This window comes from Chionomys nivalis, chromosome 12 (assembly GCF_950005125.1).
Source record: "Chionomys nivalis chromosome 12, mChiNiv1.1, whole genome shotgun sequence".
NCBI classification, from domain to species: domain Eukaryota; kingdom Metazoa; phylum Chordata; class Mammalia; order Rodentia; family Cricetidae; genus Chionomys; species Chionomys nivalis.
In genome coordinates this window covers 59413123-59433063 of record NC_080097.1, presented here as the reverse complement: position 1 = coordinate 59433063, position 19941 = coordinate 59413123, and the positions used below count along the sequence as shown (strand labels likewise).

General features: G+C 46.4%; 3 protein-coding genes across 6 annotated transcripts; 1 reads left to right on the top strand and 2 right to left on the bottom strand.

Annotated features, from left to right (window-relative positions):
• Window positions 1-276: 276 nt before the first annotated feature.
• Window positions 277-8696, bottom strand: Nedd8 (NEDD8 ubiquitin like modifier). Its single transcript, XM_057786850.1, has 4 exons — window positions 8357-8696; window positions 2040-2087; window positions 1601-1683; window positions 277-646 (listed from the first exon to the last, which is right to left on the bottom strand). Exons 1-4 carry the CDS (start codon window positions 8372-8374, stop codon window positions 550-552), a joined length of 246 nt encoding a protein of 81 aa, XP_057642833.1. The 5' UTR covers window positions 8375-8696; the 3' UTR covers window positions 277-549.
• Window positions 8697-8788: 92 nt separating this feature from the next.
• Gmpr2 (guanosine monophosphate reductase 2) lies at window positions 8789-16015 on the top strand. Of its 4 annotated transcripts, none has more exons than XM_057786845.1 (10): window positions 8789-8944; window positions 9316-9411; window positions 9544-9663; window positions 11991-12074; window positions 12191-12364; window positions 13953-14034; window positions 14121-14227; window positions 14386-14428; window positions 14996-15155; window positions 15341-16015. In XM_057786845.1, the coding sequence occupies exons 2-10, from the start codon at window positions 9325-9327 to the stop codon at window positions 15528-15530; spliced, it is 1047 nt and encodes a 348-aa protein (XP_057642828.1). In that variant the 5' UTR covers window positions 8789-8944; window positions 9316-9324; the 3' UTR covers window positions 15531-16015. The 4 variants fall into 4 exon arrangements, with proteins under 4 accessions (XP_057642828.1, XP_057642827.1, XP_057642831.1 ...); XM_057786844.1 differs by having other exon boundaries at window positions 9283-9411; XM_057786848.1 differs by lacking the exon at window positions 8789-8944 and adding an exon at window positions 8985-9053.
• An 80-nt stretch (window positions 16016-16095) lies between these two features.
• On the bottom strand, window positions 16096-18953 carry Tinf2 (TERF1 interacting nuclear factor 2). Its single transcript, XM_057786843.1, has 9 exons — window positions 18539-18953; window positions 18323-18427; window positions 18117-18212; window positions 17925-18032; window positions 17742-17838; window positions 17149-17593; window positions 16999-17066; window positions 16652-16746; window positions 16096-16554 (listed from the first exon to the last, which is right to left on the bottom strand). The coding sequence occupies exons 1-9, from the start codon at window positions 18728-18730 to the stop codon at window positions 16435-16437; spliced, it is 1326 nt and encodes a 441-aa protein (XP_057642826.1). The 5' UTR covers window positions 18731-18953; the 3' UTR covers window positions 16096-16434.
• Between the last annotated feature and the right edge of the window lie 988 nt (window positions 18954-19941).

Genomic DNA, 19941 nt, shown 5'->3' with positions numbered 1-19941 from the left:
TTTCCAGTTGAAAGGCTATGCTGAAGCCAGTTGATGGGCACACCTGTAATCCCACCTACTCAGGGCAGCCTCGGATACGGTTCAGAATAAAGAATATGCCAGACTGATGGCATATGCCTTTAATCCTAACACTCCGAAGGCAGATGGGGATCCATGTGAGTTTGAGGGGATACACAGTTAGGTCCCCCACCCCCATTCTCAACACACCACCCTTTCACTGTCCTGCCTACCACTGTGTCCATTTCTATTTCAGTCATGTGTGTCAAGAAGAAAGAATCCAGGAGGCCAGGAAATATTTTATTGACAACCAAGGTTATAGCCATAAGAGAGGGAAGCACACAGGACTGCAAACTAAAACCCAACAGCCAGTAATGGTCATTTGGGCCAGGAGCACTGCACCCTGGTGTCCTCACATTCTCCCACCAGTAGACACACAAGACTGGGCATCCAAGGGAGGGGGCAGAAGTTCTGGTGTCCCAGAGCGTGAGAGGATATGTGATGCTTCATTATGAGCGACAGGGCAAGGAGGTAAAATGGAACCGAGGTTCATCACTGCCCAAGACCACCTCCTCCTCTAAGAGCCAACACCAGGTGGAGGACTGAACCACCTAGGATCTTGTAATCCGCTGCTGTCTTCTCATCATTCCTAGAGGAAAGAAAAAGCATCAGAAATGCCATCTAGAACAGGTATCTGTAACCTGGGCTTGGGGATCTCTTTGGGAGGCCTGTGAAATTGGGTGAGAAAAATATTCCTTTATTTTTATTAGTTTCTAGCTATAATTAGTATTTAATTTGAACATAGACAAAGAGACCCACGGTGTTAACAATATGGTAACTTACACAACAGAAATTAAATACTTCTAAATTACATTATAGCTGTTTGTAGGTATCTTGAAAAATTAAAAAAAAAGCAACTATCAGACCCATTACTAGACCTTACAATAAGATATTAATAAAGAGGGCTGGAAAGATAGCTCAGCAGTTAAAAGTTCAAACTGTTCTTGCAGAAGACCCACGTTTGGATTTCAGTACCCACTTCAAGAGGCTCACAATCTTGTGTAAGTACAGCTCCAGGGGATCTGATAGCCATAGGCACCTGCACTCACATGCGGACCTATAAATACACACATAACTATACACAATAAATTTTAAAAATACATTAATAAAGCACATATATTACTATTCTACAAATTTGCTTTAGTAGTTTGATAACTGTTTCAACATTAGTTTATAATTCAATATATGCTAATCTATGTGTGGCATATTATATTCTATGACTTCTCTTATTCTGGGAAGATTCCATAGGCTCCACCAAACTGTCAAAGAGCTGAAGCCGGGCGGTGGTGGTGCACGCCTTTAATCCCAGCACTCAGGAGGCAGAGGCAGGCGGATCTCTGTGAGTTCGAGACCAGCCTGGTCTACAAGAGCTAGTTCCAGGACAGGCTCCAAAGACACAGAGAAATCCTGTCTTGAAAAACCAAAAAAAAAAAAAAAAGAGCTGAAAGCAGGGACACACTGAAGTAGTGGCAGGCCTCTGCACCTCTATCCTTGCCACCTGTCTTCACACAGGGCTGCTACACCCCACTGCACCCAGACTTACATTTGTTTGCCACTGTAGATGAGCCTCTGCTGTTGTGGGGGGATGCCCTCTTTCTCTTCCACACGCTCCTTGATTCGCTCCACCTTTAGAGGAACAAGAGGTCAGAGGCTACTTAGAATTATAGAAATAGTAAGAACAAGGCTGTGTGGACAACATGAGAAGAAAAGGCCCAGGGTCATAGGCACACACAAAAACATAAAGAAAGGGGGGCTGGAGAGATGGCTCAGAGGTTAAGAGCACTGGCTGCTCTTCCAGAGGTCCTGAGTTCAATTCCCAGCAACCACATGGTGGCTCACAACCATCTGTAATGAGATCTGGCGCCCTCCTCTGGCGTGTGGGCATACATCAAGGCAGAATGTTGTATACATAATAAATAAATAAATCTTAAAAAAAAAAAAAGACATAAAGAAAGGAGGGCGACATTCTGAGCATACATCACCTTGTCTGTGGGTTCAATGTCGATCTCAATCTCCTTTCCAGTCAGCGTCTAAAACAGACAAAGATGTCATAAATCCCACAGCCCTAAATCAATTGTCTTCTGTGGTGGAATGAGACTGGCCCCAGGCTCATGCGTGACGACTTGGTCCAGAGTTAATGGGAAGGACTAGGAGGGGTGGCCTTGTTGGAGGAGGTGGGCTTTGAAGTTTTCAAAAGCTCAAGCCACTTCTAGTTAGTGCTTGTTCTCTCTCTCTCTCTCTCTCTCTCTCACACACACACACACACTTGTGGACTGAGGTGAACTCTCAGCTTCTGTTACAGAATGCCTGACTATCTGATGCCATGCTTCTTGCCATAATGGTCATAGGCTCACCCTGTGAAACTGTAAGCTCAGATTAAACGCTATCCTTTATAAGTTGTATTGGTGTGGTTGTTTGAATTGCCCCCATAAGATAATAGAGAGTGGCACTACTAGGAAGTATGGTCTTGTTGGAGGAAGTGTGTCACTGTAGAGGTGGGTTTTGAGGGCTCATGTATGCTCAAGCCATGCCCAGTATCTCAGATCACTTCCTGTTGCCTGCAGATAAAAAGATGTGTTAACTCTCAGCTCCTTCTCCAGCACCATGTCTGCCTGCATGCTACCATGTCCCGCCATGATGATAATGGATAAATCTCTGAAACTATATGTCATTCAATTAGATGTTTTACTTAATAAGAGTTGCTGTGGTCATGTGTCTCTTCACAGAAACCAAAACCCTATCTAAGACAGATGGTCATGCACACACCTATTATCCCAGCACTCCAGAGTATGGAAGCTAATAAATTTGAGGCCAGTCTGGGACACACAGTAGATGCTATCTCAGAAACACAGAATTAGTGCTGGAGATGTCGCTTGGTTGGTAGAGTGCTCGCCTATGATGCCTGGGCTCAGGCACGTAAACTGTAGAAACTGGACGCAGTAGCGCACAACCTATAATCCAAGCACCTGGGAAGTAGAGACAGGAAGATAAAGGAGCTCAAGATCCTGGCTACATATAATCTAGCCTGAGATAAGTGAGATCCCATCTTAATAAGATAAAGAAATTAAATACAAAAATCCCACACATGACAAAGTGAGGTTTGTAATTCTGTGTTGTCCATAAATCATTTTGTTTTATTTATCTTAATACTTCAAATGCAAAGACTTTTCAACTACAGAATTCATTTCTAGGTCATTACCTTAGAGAAAGCTGGCCTTTCCCCACACCTTTAATTCTAGCACTTGGGAGACAGATGCAGGCAGATCTCTGAGTTGGAGGGTAGCCTGGTCTACAGAGTGAGTTCAAAGACAGCCAGGGCTACACAGAGAAACATTGTCTTGACCCCCACCAAAGGAAAACCTTAGAAAAAAACACCATAAGAGCTAGAGACAGCTCAGTAGTTAACAGTGCTCACCATACAAGCCTAGTGGCCTGACTCTAATCCCTGAAACCCATGTCAAGGTGAGAAGAGAGATCCAATTCAACAAAGTCATCCTTTGACCTCCACATACCTCTGTGGCATAATGCAGCCACACTTAACCCCCCCCCCCACACACACACCTCAAAAATAAAAAAATAAAATACAGGGGCTGGAGAGATGGCTCAGTAGTTAAGAGCATTAACTGTTTTTCCAGAGGACCTGGGTTCAATTCATTCCCAACACCCACTTGGCAGCTCACAACTGTCTGTAACTCCAGTTCCAGGGGACCCAACACCAATGGCAAAACACAATATACACATAAAATAAAAGTAAATAAAAAATTTAAAAAGTAAAATATAGAATATTTTATGAGCCAGGTGGTGATGCACGCCTTTAATCCCAGTACTTGGGAGGCAGAGGCAGGTGGATCTCTATGAGTTTGAGGCCAGCCTGGTCTACAGAGCAAGTTCCAGGACAGCCAGGGCTGTTACAGAGAAACCCTGTCTTGAAAAACAAAACCAACAAGCAAACAAAAAGAAGTGCTCCAGATGCCTGGCTGATTGACAGGGTTAACATATGCTCAAGGTAATGGGAAGATGACTTATGATAGAGGAGGATGCATTTGATTTTAGGACCATGGAAATCAGGTAACAGATTTCACTCAGAAATGGTTTGGGCTAGGGATCTAGCTAGCATACACAATGCCCTATCCTATCTCAAACAAACAAAAGCAGGAAGAACTTAATTGTGAAGGAGAAAGGAGTACATAAAGTTAGACAAGATAGCAATATAGAGAAACAGCTGAAAAATGAGTAATCTACAAAGAACCTTGTTAAAAACTCTAAGTTTTACAGAAGCAGCTAAATATTTCATATACTTAATATATAAAGAAAGAGCAAACAAAGAGATGGAGGACAGAGGGATTAATATTAGACAGAAGGGCTAAAGATACGGCTCAATGGTCAAGAGTACTTTTTAAGGGCACCTGGATTCGGTTCCCAGAGCCCATATGGTAGCTCACAGCCACCTGCAACTTCAGTTCCAGGGAATCCAGTGCCTTCTTCTGGCCTCCTTGGCATCAGGCACACAATTGGTGAACAAACATAGAGGCAGGCAAAGCACCCATATACACAGACGTAATAAAAAATAAAGGAAAACATAGGCAGATGTTGCAGACAAGGAGAATGGTAAATACTGAGTAAAACTGAGGATGGTGACGCACGCCTACAACCCTAGCCCTCGGAGGTTGAGGCAGGAGGAACTGAATTTGGGATCAGCCTCGGTGGGGCTACCAACACCGTCTCAACCAGCATTAGGAGGCTGAGACTGGAGGATCTTCACAAGTTTGAGACCAGTTGAGGCTACAGCAGCAGGTTCAAAAACCAAAGTGATAAAACACACCCCCACTCCCAGTGAAGTTCTCCTGAGCAAGGGCTATCATTTTAGCAACGCCCTTAGGTGATTCTTTCTGTCCAATAAGTCTGAGAAGTCTACCTCAGTATTAAAATAACACAGTATTTTAAACTGTAGATCTCACCCCCAAAACAGTTAACAAAAACAACTTAAAATGGTTTGCTAACACCAGAGCATATCAAACAGCAAGCTCCATGGGTAAAATCTCTCAGTATAGGGCTTTTTTAATTTATTTTTTATTTTTTATTTTTTTTGATTTTCGAGACTCTTTCTAGGTATGGTGGAGGAAAAGCTTTTGGGGGGCGGGATTTGAGACAGGGTTTCTCTGTAGCTTTGGGGCCTGTCCTGGAACTAGCTCTTCTAGACCAGGCTGGCCTCGAACTCACAGAGATCTGCCTGCCTCTGCCTCCCGAGTGCTGGGATTAAAGGCGTGTGCCACCACCGCCCGGCTGTTTTTTAATTTTTAGAAAAGATTTATCTTTATTTTATGTGTATTGATCCTTTGCTTGCATATGTCTGTGCAGGATGCGCACGCAGTGCCTGTGGAGGCCAGAGGAGGGCGTGGGATCCCCTGGAGCTACAGTTGTCAGCTGCTGTGTGAGGGCTGGGAATTGAAGCCGGGTCCTAAGGAAGAGCAGTCTTAACTACTGAGCCATCTTTCCAGGCCTAAACTGCTTTAAATTGTTTAGAAAAAAAAAATAAAACATAATATAAGTAGGAGAATAGCCTCCCCTTTGGAGCATGAGTGATGAAGAAGCAAAGCTTTCTCCTTCCACAGCAGCTACACTAAGGATGCATACAATGGGGCGGAAGAGGTGGCGCAACAGTGAAGAGCATTTACTGCTCTTGCAAAGGACATGGTTCCATTCCGGGCACCCACAAGGCAGCACACAATCATCTGTAACTCCGGTTCTAGGGGACCCAGCACCCTCTTCTGGATTCTTGGGGCACTAAACACACATAATACACTGACAAACATTCAGGCAAAACACCCTTACAGATAAAACAAAGGTCCCCTCCCCACAAATCCACGTGAACTACTATCACACATCTAACAAAAATGAAAACAAGAGTCACAGAACAATACCTTTACCCAACAGTAAACCCACTTTCATTTTGCAAAACATAAACATATATTTCCTAATTTTAGTCAATTTCTACACTTTGGCGTTGAGAATCAAGTGAAAGACCTCACGTGTGTTAGTCAAGCAGTCTAGCACTCAGATCCCAGCCTTCTCTCCTATCTGTTCTTTTCTTTCCTTCCCAGTTTTTGTTTGAGACAGGGTCTCTAGATATAGACACAAACTCCAGCCTGAACCTCCTCAGTACTGGAACTTCAGACAACAACCATCATTAACATTTCTCTTGTTGTTCTTTGTTTTTTCATTTATTTATTTATTATGTATACAATATTCTGTCTGTGTGCATGTCTGCAGGCCAGAAGAGGGCGCCAGACCTCATTACAGATGGTTGTGAGCCACCATGTGGTTGCCCGGAATTGAACTCAGGACCTTTGGAAGAGCAGGCAATGCTCTTAACCACTGAGCCATCTCTCCAGCCCTGTTGTTTGTTTTTTAAAACACGGTTTCTCTGGATAGTCCTGGCTATCAGGAGCTCACTCTGTAGACCAGGTTGAACTCAGAGATCTGCCTGCCTCTGCCTCCCAAGCGCCAGAATTAAAGGCGTGTGCCACCTGGCTAATAATTTCTATTTTTAAAAATTTTATTGATTTTTATTGAGCTCTACATTTTTCTCTGCTCCCCTCCCCTCCAACCCTCTCCCAAGGTCGTCATGCTCCCAATTTACTCAGGAGATCTTGTCTTTTTCTACTTCCTATAATTTCTATTTTGAAACTGGTTGCAGGAGGGGCTCTTTGAAAGGACAAAGGTATGGTCCATGGGAGATCAAAGAAGGTAATGACACATGACGAATATGAGCAAAGCACCAGGATACACATACACGGGAAAAAAACCCTCACAATGAGACCTACCATTGTATACACTAAAAACAACCAAAATAAAAAGCTGAAGACTCAAAGACCTAGTAACGCACAGATGACCAATCAATCTTTGAAAAATAGCACACATCAACCTGCTCTCTGGCTTCAATCTTTTTTTTTTTTTTTTGGTCTAATAATCCTAGCTGTCCTGGAACTCGCTTTGTAGTCCAGGCTGGCCTCAAATTCATAGAGATCCGCCTGCCTCTGACTCCCAAGAGCTGGAATTACAGCGTGAGCCACCGGGCTGGCTTCAACCCTTAATTTAAAACGTTAATGGACGGACTGGGGAAAACTAAGTTAACAACAGCTGACATATACAGAACTGAAGACAGGCTTCCAAAGCTATCAACAGCTCAAACTAACGTCAGGCTGCATCAGCTGCCAGTCTTGTGTCCGTCTGAACGTACAAAGGTAAAAACAGCAGAAAAGGCTGGAAGTTAGGTTTAAAGCTGAAGAACTAAGGGAGCTGAAGGAGACACAGTTGGAAGAACCAATGCACAGAAAAGTAACCTGATGCAATCAAATAAGTGCGGCTGGTTCTCATTGTTCAGCTCGGACAAGGGGATGCCAAGTGCTCACCTCCTAGCGCAGTTACTGAAAGACAGTGAAGCTGGGCAATGGTGGCGCACGCCTTTAATCCCAGCACTCGGGAGTCAGAGGCAGGCGGATCTCTGTGAGTTCGAGACCAGCGTGGTCTACAGAGCTAGTTCCAGGACAGGCTCCAAAACCACAGAGAAACCCTGTCTCAAAAAAACCAAGACAAGCCGGGCGGTGGTGGCTCACGCCTTTAATCCCAGCACTTGGGAGGCAGGGGCAGGCGGATCTCTGTGAGTTCGAGTCCAGCCTGGTCTACAAGAGCTAGTTCCAGGACAGACTCCAAAACCACAGAGAAACCCTGTCTCGAAAAACCAAAAAACAAAAAAACCAAAAAAACAAAAACAAAAAAACCAAGACAGGTGAGACACTAATCTTGGCAACCACCAGAAAAGGCTCATAGTTGCTAAGAGGCCCTCAATGTCCCCAGACTAATGCTTCAGTGCTGCTGTGTTTTGGAGTCAGCCTATTTTAGGGCCTGGGGGGAAGCATGCAACCTAGATATGAAGAACGGGGGACAAAGCTTTTCTCAAAAATTCTGGAGTGAGGAGCCAAACTGCTGCCAGGCCTTCTCTGACTACAAGGGTTCGAATACAGTGAGACCAGGACAAACGCAGCCTCCTTTTAGGGTACAGCATAGACCTGGGAAGGATGTTGGGAAGGCAAACACCAGAGGTCTTCAGGCGGGACGGGCCTCCAGTGCTCAAAGCCTCCCGGGGTCCCCCTAGTTCCCATCACGCCTCGCGCACAGCCCCGAGGGTGTCAACCCTCCAAGTTCAGGAAAGGCATGGTTTTCCTTCCCCGCCTCTCTCCTAAGGCGCAGCGGCCAGCCCAGCACCACAGAGTCTTGGCAAGCCTGGTAATGCTCCCACCTTCACTTTAATTAGCATCTTCCTCCCAGGTTGGGGCTGCAGGCGGCTGTAGTGCTGCTTCTCCTGCTGTGGTCACCGCTGCCACTTCCCAGCACTCCACGGCTAGGGACACTTCTGCTTCCGGGTCACTCTCCGGATCCACCCTCTCCTCTTTCCACCCGGCTTCCGAAAAGGCTCAGGAATGCCCTCGTGTTTCGAGTCAGTGGCGTTGTAGAGAAAAAGGGCAAGCCGGCTTAGGAAAAGCACAGACAACGCCCTGAGACGCCACGCGGGCCCAGCTCGCTGGGGTTAGCGGCGAGCTGAAGCAGAACAAACTACTCTTCCCATCATGCCAGGAGGCAGTTCCGACCTTTGCATCCTAGGAGTTGTAGTCCTCCCGCCGCTCGCACCCAACGGCAACCTCAGTGTGTGTACTCTGTTACCCAGAAGGCCTTGCACAGCTCCCGAAGCAGGAATTCCTTGGGTAGTCGGACTTGCAATTAGCGGAACTTGTTGGTGTTGCCCTGAAGGCTCATCGGGGCTGCACGCGGCTAGTTGCTAAGCAAGAGAATCTTTGGTCAACTGCCACCAGAGTCAAAGCAACAGGAAGTGAGTACCCCTGTGCCGGAAGCTGATTGAAATCTCTTTTCTCCTTCCTGACTAAGTCAGTTTCTTACTCTAAATTGCCCTTTGCTGGGGCGTGAAAAAGATTAGCCGGGTAAGGACTGCACCTTCAGAGATCGTGATCTCTTTCCTGTTCTTCCTAACAATACCTGGGATTGAAGCATTTGGGTAATCCAGACACTGGATCGTCCTAGTAAGACTTCAAGGACCACACCCTAACCTTTTACACAGTTTAAGCATGAGCGGTGGCCCTTGTCCTAGCGTCATCAAAATAATTAAGGCCCATGAGGGACTGGTTCCATTTCTTACTTGTAACTTCCTAGGCTTACAGCCCTCAAACTCCTATCTAACTGCAGCCCTGCATCATGCCTCATATTGACAATGACGTGAAACTGGACTTTAAAGATGTCCTGTTGAGGCCCAAACGCAGCACCCTGAAGTCTCGAAGTGAGGTGAGCCAGCTATATTCTTGCTTTTTTAACCTCAGACTTGTGGGGGACCAGGACCAAGAAAACTGTCTGGTTCTAATGTGATACATATTTTATGGATGAATGAAATGCTTAATGTCCTGTTGATGTCTATAGGTAGATCTCACAAGGTCCTTCTCATTCCGCAACTCAAAGCAGACATACAATGGCATCCCCATTATTGCTGCCAATATGGATACCGTGGGGACTTTTGAGATGGCAAAGGTTCTCTGTAAGGTGAGACCAATCTTATGTACCATACCCAATGTTACCCCAATAGACTACAGAAGCATTGCCTTTCTACTCCCATTCTCTGACAACTGACAGAATCCTTGGGCTCACCAATTTTTCCCATTACTAAGGACCCTTTATCACTTCAAAGATCCATTTGAATTAGTGAGGTTCAGAATTTGATTTTGTTCCATTTTTTGCTTATTTTTGTTTTTTGAGACAGGGTTTCTGTGTAGCTTTCTGAGGCAGCCCTGGAACTCGCTTTGTAGACCAGGCTGGCTTTGAACCCACAAAGATCCACCTGCCCCTGCCTCCCAAGTGCTGGGATTAAAGGTGTGCACCACCACTGCCTGGTCCATTTTCTGATTTATAACCCCCCCCCAATAAGTTATATACCTTATCAAATTCTTCCAACCCACCCAGGTCAACCCAATCACACACATCTCTTCGGTCTGCCATTGTTCTGAACATTGAGCATTCATTGTTTAGTCCAGAAACAAAATACTGTTTATATGTATAATGTCCCAGAGAAAATGGTCTTCTTAGTGTTCTTGTATGCCTATTATTCTTTTAATTTTCCCCTGCTTTAAGTCCTAGGTTCCTGGGAGTTTCTGAGATGTATCCCAAATGGATGTTTTTTTCTTAAATGCAGGTTGTTCCCTTTGAGAGTGGAAGACACTGCTCCTGTCAGTAATGTTGCTTGCTTCTGTGCATGTAGCTGAGAAGGTAGATAGTTGCCTGAGCACTTTTGAGAACATAATATGCTTTGCTAGTAACCCATGTAGCCCTAGTTGATGGGTTGTTTAGCCTGAAGGACTTTCTGATTTTTCTGTCTTTGTAGAATATTTGTTGTGTTTTCTCTGAGACTGATAATTATGGTTTTATTACTTTATCTGTTTATTCCATTTACTAACTGTTAGGAATCCTGCTGTTGTCTATTGTCTGCCTTCTCTGACAGGTAGATTTGGGGGATGGTAAGTCTGTCAAAAGACACGCTGCAATATCTGACTCTTACAGAGGACTGGATTTCAATACCGATGAGAAGTGCCACAGAAACAAAAGTTGAGTCCAGCAGAGGTGCCACACACCTTTAATCCCAGCACTCAGAAATTGTTTCTCTGTGACTTGGAAGCCAGCCTGGTCTACAAATCAAGTTCCAGAACATATAGAGAAACCCTGTCTTGAAAAACCAAAAATAAACAAAAAATCAAATTCTAGAAAAATAGCCAAGTCTCAGTAATAATAAAAAGGTTAGATACTAGCCAACTTTTTCTCAGGGCTGGTATGTGTTGGGTGTGTTTATTAGGTCAAATTATCTCCAAGTCTGCTGACCACCTAGAGCTTGTTTGCCAGCATGTTGACAGTTGAGTGTTACTGAGAAAGAATACCAGCTTTTAAGCATGTTGCTGGCTGATACATAACCACTTTGGGTTTCTCTGCACTTGCAAGATTTGTGCTGTTTTAACCAACTCCTGACTCTTGTCTGGTTTCATGTTTGTGCTTTCAGAAAGCATAAACACCAGCATCCTGTGTCTTCCAAATGCCTTTCTTAGGGGATATTTGCAGTTTTATGAGCCAGAGGTTTTGAGCCTGCTGAGTCAGATTTTTGGTGGTGGTGGTGTTTTGCTGTTTTTATGAGACAGGATTTCTCTGTAGCCCTGGTTGGTGAACTCCAAAGATCCACCTGCCTCTGCCTGAGAGCTGGGATTAAAGGCGTGTGACACCACCACTCTGGGAGTCATTATATTTTTTTAATTTACCAAGATAGATGAAATTGATCTTTGCATGTTTATGTTCCTAGCATGAAAATCTGCCCTTACTCTGCAGAGAAGATAAAGTATGGAATAGTATTTTGTTTGCTCTACTGTCTTAAGCCTTTAGCTTCGTGTATATCTAGAGTTGGAGTACTGCTAGCAAGTAAAACCGGAAGAGAGAATCACAGACCTTTTAGTACTGGATCGCCTTATTGCTAAGTGTAGACAAACACTGGCTCCGTCTAGCCTCTTTGTAGTTCTTCCACGCCTGCTACTTGTCCTGCGTACCAGCAGCATGTCCCTGTCAGCTTTATAGGTCACAAGCAATGTCTGTGCTGACAAGTTCAGTCCAACCCAGATCACAGTACTTTAATAGAAATGCTTGACAAGTACTAGTTTAGGGCGAAAAGCTAGCCATGCTGGGGTTTGTAGGAAGAACAGTAGTGGTTCAATCAGCTCAATGGGGTACTCCTTCACATTGTCTCTCAAATGCATCATTTCCTCTCTGGACAGTATAGATATGTCTAGAAATAGTCTAGTCAAGCTTTTGCCCTTCTGATGGTTCTTTCTCCTCCCCAGTTCTCCCTTTTCACTGCTGTCCATAAGCACTACGGTGTCCACCAGTGGCAAGAGTTTGCTGGCCAGAACCCTGACTGTCTTGAGGTAACACAGGGCCTGCCCTGCTCCCTCACCAGTTTCTTGTTAGTCCCTACTGATGCCTTACCAGGCAGGTCGCTCCTGACACAGTGCCACAGGCTGATCTAATGCTTTCTCCACAGCATCTAGCCGCCAGCTCTGGCACAGCCGCTGCTGACTTTGAGCAGCTGGAACAGATCCTGGAAGCTATTCCCCAAGTGAAATACATATGCTTGGATGTGGCTAACGGCTACTCTGAACATTTTGTTCAATTTGTAAAGGATGTACGGAGGCGCTTCCCCCAACACACCATCATGGTATGTCCCTCCCCACCCCCCACCCGAAAAGGTTTCTCTATGTAGCCTTGGCTGCCCTGGATCTCACTCTGTAGACCAGGCTGGCCTCACACTCAGCAATCTGCCTGCCTTCCAAGTGCTGGGATTAAAAGCATGTGCCATCACACTCAGCTAGGTATGTTTCTAGTCTCCTCCTCTTTTGACATTCCATTTTGTCCTATCAATATTTGTCCTCTGGGGTACCATGTTTCTGGTCTACATGGTATTGTCATGGTTCAAAGGTTTAGTTATGTCTTAATCAGTGCAGCATCTCTGACCCAGTGACTGACTTCACTTAAACATGATGGAAGCGGGCATGGTGGTACACGCCTTTGAAGGCAAAGGCAGGTGGATCTGAGTTGAGGTCAGCCTGGACTACAGAGTGAGTTCCTGGATAGCCAGGGATACAGAGAAACCCTGTCTCGAAAAACCCAACAAAAGCCGGGCGGTGGTGGCGCACGCCTTTAATCCCAGCACTCGGGAGGCAGAGGCAGGCGGATCTCTGTGAGTTCGAGACCAGCCTGGTCTACAGAGCTAGTTCCAGGACAGGCTCCAAAGCCACAGAGAAACCCTGTCTCGAAAAACCAAAAAAAAAAAAAAAAAAAAAAGAAAAAAAAGAAAAACCCAACAAAACATGATGGAAGGGGGCTGGAGAGATGGCTCAGAGGTTAAGATCATTGACTGCTCTTCCAGAGGTCCTGAGTTCAATTCCCAGCAACCACATGGTGGCTCGCAACCATCTGTAATGAGCTCTGATGACCTCTTCTTGCAGGTGTACATGCAGGCAGAACACTGTATACATAATAAAAACATTAAAAGAAAAACCCATGATGGAACATTTTACACATTGCACATACCTGTGGTACATGTATGTCTCCCTACTGAAATGGACATGTGCTGCAATAATATAAAGTATCACATGAAAGCCTGGTATTGCAACACAAAGCCTATAATCCTAGTGTTTGGGAGGTAGAGACAGGAGTTTTAAGCCCTGAGGTCCCATCTCAAATTAACAACAAAAAATAGCATATAAAATCATGTTTTATTCCTTTGGAGGCCTGTTAGAAACAACCTAAGGCTTCGTTTTCTTCACAGCATTGAAGGGAATGCCCACACTGTCCAAGCACAGTTAGGCAGATGGAGGTTTAGCCCACATTTCATTGTCTTTTCATTTCCTCTGAAGGCAGGGGCTTCAGGACTGGGAAGTAGTAACCTGGTAGTGAAAGGGGACCACTGTCAGGTCTATCTGAGTGGTATTTCTCTGCCATTTTGTCTTCCCGCTGGTTGAACTTACTGCCCTAAAGGTCCTTCTGGACTGTTCTGCCCTAGTTCAATGACAATGGTCAGTTCCCGCTATCCTTTACACCAAGTGAAAACAGGAGTGTGGAGAGAAAGGCGAGTGGGAATGTGGAGAGAGGCGAGTGGGATCCAGGTCCTCTCACGTCAGGAGGTGCTGTGGAGGGCTCTGGATGCCCTTTATTTGTAAGGATGGTCACAGTCAAGGCATGCCGAGAGCACAGCTGCTCTGCACCGCTGACCCTAAGGATGCTCTCTTTCGCTTGTGTCTTAGGCAGGAAATGTGGTAACAGGAGAGATGGTAGAAGAGCTAATTCTCTCTGGGGCTGACATCATCAAAGTGGGAATTGGTCCTGGTAAGCTGGTTCCCTGGGGCTGCTGTCCTATCTACGCCTTTGGTGGTAACCACAGAAGCTTTTCTCACCTGTCATGTTCTTCCCAGGCTCTGTTTGTACAACTCGGAAGAAAACTGGAGTGGGGTATCCACAGCTCAGCGCAGTGATGGAGTGTGCAGATGCTGCTCATGGCCTCAGAGGCCACATCATTTCAGTAAGACCCAAGGGCTGGCTGCCTAGCAGCTATGTTTTCTGTGGTGTGGGGCCCCAGTAAAGTCCCCATCAGGAGCTAATTCATGTTCATTTTGATATGGGCAGTTGTGAAGCCTTGAGAAGTCCATGCTGTCTCTCACAGTGTTTGTTACTTTGTAGGACGGAGGCTGCAGCTGTCCTGGGGATGTGGCAAAGGCTTTTGGTAAGGAGACTGGGAAAGCATAGGAAGAGAATCCTTTAAGTCATCTGAGGGTCTAGGGTCAGGCTAGCAGCAGCTCAGGAAGCCATTCAGTTTCATAATATGAACTAGTGACCCCAAAACCTAAAGTGTCACTTGTGACAAGCTAGCAGAGGAAATCCTGAGATTTTTTGGACAATGCAGGTATCTGAGCCCTATACCCAACCTACAAAATCACCTGAGGAAAAAAACTTGCAAATCTCCATCTTTGTTTCCCAGGTGATCCTTAAAATTGGAGAGCTATCTTCTTGGGACTAGAGTCACACTCAGCTGGGAAGCAATAAAATGAAATCACCAGAAGATAGGAATGCAGAAACAAACGAGCCAGGGAACGTCTGGGTCTTTAAAAATCTCAAGGAAGTTAGTCCTAATGGGTAGCAGAGGCAAGGGCAGAGCAGTCCCAAGGCACTATGGATCAGCTGTGCAAACAGACCCAACAAGATGTTGGTTCACAGAACTGACTGACACAGCTGCTTTTGAAGGTGGCTATATGGGTACCTTGGCCTTTTTTCCACTCCTTGACTTTGGCAGGGGCAGGGGCTGACTTTGTGATGCTGGGTGGCATGCTGGCTGGGCACAGTGAATCAGGTGGTGAACTCATTGAAAGGGATGGCAAGAAGTACAAGCTCTTCTATGGAATGAGTTCTGAAATGGCCATGAAGAAATACTCAGGAGGTGTGGCTGAGTACAGGTATGTATGGAAGGCTAGCGTGCGTGTTGGTGAATATGGCTAAGGAAGATTGTGTCATGCCTCCTGGGAAATTTAGGGTACCATTCTTGGGAGAAAAATGGTAAAGGGGTTATAAATGTTAGAGACAGAAGAGTCACTGGGCTTAAGAAATTCTGAATAGGTAATAAAAGTTTTTCTTTTTCAAGGGCCTCAGAGGGAAAGACAGTAGAAGTTCCTTTTAAAGGGGATGTGGAACATACTATTCGCGACATCCTGGGAGGCATCCGGTCTACATGCACGTATGTAGGCGCTGCTAAACTGAAGGAGTTGAGTCGGAGAACTACCTTTATCCGAGTCACCCAGCAAGTGAATCCAATCTTCAGTGATTCTCGATAACCTGACAAGTCTACTTTCCCAAGGCAGCAACACTCTGCCACTGGGGCTTTAAGGCCTTCTCTCTCATTCCAGCTACCGTGGCTGTGTGTTACTTAATTCAGCTCCTATCATCTCATTCCTGAGTGCTCTTGTAGTCACTGCGCTTCCTGCACACACAAAATGCTAAGGGCACTCACTGGGGAAGAGGCAAAAAAGAAGACACGAGATCAACAAATGAGAATCGGGGGACAGCATCCTGAAGACTAGGAGGAAAAGATGCTGACTGATACATAAATGACAAGCCTTGTCTGGAAAAAGAAGGCTTTTGGAATCATGTTAATTGGCTTCATTAAATGAGATCATCAAATAACTAAACAGCTTAGAAGTACTTTAATAAAGATAGATCCTATTGGTGGTAAAAAGAGATGCTGGGCTATCAGCACAGCTGGTATCTAAACACTCCTCCTAGGTAGAGTATGGGATCAATAACAGTTGAGTGTTATTCTCATGAAGCACCTACATAGTGTCACCAGTCCCAAATAACTTGGTAGCATGAACATTTGCAGAACAAATTCTGCCATTAGAGAATGTTAACAGAACAAGCACTCATAGTTTATTTCTAGGCTCTCAACTCTGGTAATCCATCCAGATAAATCAGAACCCTTTCAAAGCAAGGAAATATGGGAAGGGCTTCAACCAGCTCTAGGGAAGCCAGTTATGTTCTTGAGGAATGACCTACATAGAAGGATGTCTTAATTCCCCTTCTTCAAGACATTGTAACACATTCAAGTTTTAATTTTCAAGCATTACAGAGCTTCAGCAATGTAGCCAGGCAGCTCGGCTCTGGGCTTCCTTTTCATTCCCACTAGACTGCACACAGAGCTGCAGAGGTTGAGGGCAGAGTGCGAGGGGCCTTCCAGAACCATCACAGGGCCCTAGAATTGGCTATCTTGTCAGGAACGAACAGGCAGGACTCGGGCATGTAGTCACAAAACATGGGGATAAAGGTGCCATACTTTGTCTTCTGATAGTTTTTCAGAGACTCCTATAGAGAAGGAAGCACAGTTCCTAGAACCGGAACCCCTAATGTGGACGTCTGTCTTGCTCTGCCCACCCTCAGCCTTCTGTTTCTTCCTACTCACCTTTTCCCTCTGGTTATTTTCTTCCTCATCAGAGTCCAAAACCCTGTCCCCTATGGTAATAACAGAGCCACACAGAGACGGAGACTGCACTGCGACTGCAGGAGAGAAACCACAATTAAAACCAAAACCATTTACTTGCTCTGGAGACCAAGCTGGTCTCAAACTCACAGAGCTCCACCTGTCTCCACCTCCCACATGCTGGGATTAAAGGCGTGTGCCATCACTGCCCAGCCCAAAACCATTCTTTTTTTTTTTCTTTTCCCAAAACCATTCTTTTAGGTGAATAAAGGCCCCTGAAAATTCCCAAGAAAAGGCTGTCCACTCAAGTCTTGAGTCAGCCCACTAACCTGGTTTCTTCGGTCTAGGAGGTGATAATGACAGTCTCAGAGGATCCATGTAGCAATTCACAGAGTCCCTGAGGTGGGAACAAGGGATAGGTGGGTGAAGAGGAAAGCAGGCAAAGAATGGGTTCCTAAGTGAGGAGAAGCAAGTCTTACTCCATTTGCTCTGCAGCAGGTATGTCAGGGAGGCTCTCTTCTGGAGCCCTTTTCCCCGTGGTCTGAGATGCAGTCTTGGATTTCCCAGTGGAGACTGTTTTTGTACCCACAGAACCCGCTGTGTCCACTCCATGCTCTTCCCTGCTTTTCCAGTTAGATGAATTTTGGGCCATTAAGTCCATATTCCTAAAGGGGAACAGCATGACTGTAGGCCGCTCTTTATGACATCCCTTTGCAGATGTCCACTGTGATCGCAATTTTCGCTTCCCTAGAGGGGCAAGGTTAAAGCGGCTGCCAGCTAAATGTTCTGGGTGCTCCCGTGAAGCTGGCTGGTGAAGGCCAGGCTTAGCTTTAGGCAGAGGACTGTGGAGTGCTGGTTCTGCTTGCTGATGAGGACTCTGTTCCACGGATTCTGTCAGATTCACTGAGCCAGAAGCAGAGCTCTCTGAAAGATAAAATAAGATGCCTTATAAAATTAGAAATAGGTTAATTAACTCAGGTTTGTGTCTCAGGTTCACATAATTTCTAATCAGCTGACTCAGGTTTGGTCAAGGTAAACACTAACCTCCTAGTTATCCCGATGGTTCCCTTACCTGGAAATGGCCATCCCATATTCATACCATAGTGGCGCAAAGCAACAGAAGAGGTGACAGAACAGTCAGGCTGAAGCCAACTTAGGGCATCCTGAAGCTGTGGACAAAGTGACAGATATGAGGGCCACGGTTCTCCGAAAGGCCACCCCACACTCTGCCCTCACGGGGTTTTGTCTCAACAACCTCTTGTGCCTTGACTGTAGGCAGTGCTTTTTCTAGCTGACACAAGTATTCAAACAACAGCCTTTCCATGGCAACCAGAAAGGATTCCCCATAGTCTTGTTTGAGTTCCTATATGTGGGAAAGAGAAACAGATCATATGAGTTTTAGAAAAAACAGGAATCACATAAAATCCTCCAAACCAACCATTCTCACCGGCAGGCTCGAGGCCAAATCCTCAGCCTTTGACAGGTGCTTCACTTGCATGCAAAAATTCTCCCGGGCTTCCAAAATTTTCCTATCTTGCCTTTTCTGTTGAGGAGAGGGAAGACAGAAAAATCAGGGGGAGAGGGTGTCACCAGGACCCTTGGGCTATGGTTGCATCATGCCTCGTGAGTATGGCCTATCGAGGGATTACTCACAGTTTTAGGGTCCAGTGGTTCTGCTCTGGACTCTGGGAAGTGATGATCCAGGGCCTTCAGGACCCGGACCCAGGGTTGCTCCTGCAGGATCAACTCCACCACCACCTGTACGGTACTAGGCTCAGAATTCCTACCCTTCTTCAACCGATCTTAATCCCAACCAGTCGGCCTTCCTCAGGTCCTCGCATCCCGCCCCTTTAGGTTCTACTCTAGTACCTTGGCTTTTAGGCCTATACACAGCCGTTCGTGGTGTCGGTAGCAAACCAAGCCGGGAGCGGCTGCGCGCAGGAACTGCAGAAACTCTACCACTCTGGGGAAGTGCTCCACGCGACGTTGGCGGACGACCTGCCAGCTGGCGGCGGCTGCAAACCGCAGAGACGCGGGACCCACCCCCGGAGGAGGCGCCATGGCCCGCGGGCGCCCTTTCCTCCGCGCCCCTCTCGCCCCGCCCAGGCTTCCCGGCCTCTCCCGCAGGCCGAGCTTCGGTTCTCTCGTAGGCAGGGAGGCTCGGCGGACTGGCTTGGATCCCTGCCGCAAAGCACCGAAATTCTGGCGTCCCCTTCGCGGGCAGTAATTAAGTGTTCGACCCAGCCCAGACCACTAAGCTCAAAACGCAGGCACTTTGCGGAACTCGCGGGTGCGTCACTTCCGCCTGAGCGCTCAGCTTTCCCGCCTCGGAAGAGGCCACGCGGGGATCTGTGACGTCAGTGAGGACGCCTGGCCTGGAAACGACGGCTCTCTCGCCCCCTCTTCCTCTTCTCACTAGGAAGCGGGGTTTCTGTGACCCCCAACCGCCCGAACCGGCGCCCGCGAAGCCTTTCCTGGGCCGCAGGGCTCTCCCAGAGAGAACTCGGCCCTTCCTTTCGCGGAACAGAAGAGGGCGCTCGCGTTTAAGAAAACCAAATACAGGGCTGGAGCCGGGCTCCGCCGCCGAGTGCTCGCCCTTCCGCGCTGACTCGCCAGCCCCCCAAATGGGTCCGACGCAGCGTGAAACGCCACACTGCTAGCCAGGGTCTCCCTGGGCGGCAGGGTTACAGCCGCTTTGTGCTTCTCTGTGCCAGATCATTACTGTCTCGTGTAGCTTCGAATATTTAAAGTTTCCTTTTCCAAGTTTCTTTGGGCGCTAACTTGATTGAGCCCTTTAGTGAATTGACTGTTGTACTTGTCCGACTCCTTGTCATAGTTCCTGGTGCCTCTTTTGTTTGTTTGTTTGTTTGTTTTGTTTTTCGAGACAGGATTTCTCTGTATACTGTACTGGCTGTTCTGAAACTTGCCCTGTAACCAGACTGGCCTCGAACTCTCTGAAATCCGCCTGCCTCTGCCTCCCAAATGCTGGGATTAAAGGCGTGCGCTACCACCGCCTGACTCCTACTACCTCTTACTGCCATCCTCAAAGACAGGACCAGGCACACTGTACACTCTTACTTTGTTGATTGAATTCATTACCTGCCTTGCCCACCTTACATGCATTTCAGGTAGCCTGCCCAGACTCAAGGCTCACACGTTGCCTCCGTTCTCTAGCTGTGTTCTGAGCTTAGCCAGACCTAGTACCAAAGTACACATTGGGTGTTAAAGTTGGCGTTCATTTTTTTTTCATCCTTTTTCTCTCATTTTTATGC

Coding starts and splice junctions, on each gene's coding strand:
- Nedd8 (XM_057786850.1), bottom strand. Junction 1,684..2,039: donor ACATTGAACCCACAGACAAG/GTGATGTATGCT, acceptor GTTCCTCTAAAG/GTGGAGCGAATCAAGGAGCG. Junction 647..1,600: donor ATCTACAGTGGCAAACAAAT/GTAAGTCTGGGT, acceptor TCTTTCCTCTAG/GAATGATGAGAAGACAGCAG.
- Gmpr2 (XM_057786845.1), top strand. CDS start 9,325: ATGCCTCATATTGACAATGACGTGAAACTGGACTTTAAAGATGTCCTG. Junction 14,035..14,120: donor CAAAGTGGGAATTGGTCCTG/GTAAGCTGGTTC, acceptor TGTTCTTCCCAG/GCTCTGTTTGTACAACTCGG. Junction 14,429..14,995: donor GGATGTGGCAAAGGCTTTTG/GTAAGGAGACTG, acceptor TGACTTTGGCAG/GGGCAGGGGCTGACTTTGTG.
- Tinf2 (XM_057786843.1), bottom strand. CDS start 18,730: ATGGCGCCTCCTCCGGGGGTGGGTCCCGCGTCTCTGCGGTTTGCAGCC. Junction 18,033..18,116: donor ATTTGGCCTCGAGCCTGCCG/GTGAGAATGGTT, acceptor TCCCACATATAG/GAACTCAAACAAGACTATGG. Junction 16,555..16,651: donor AAAATAACCAGAGGGAAAAG/GTGAGTAGGAAG, acceptor CCTTCTCTATAG/GAGTCTCTGAAAAACTATCA.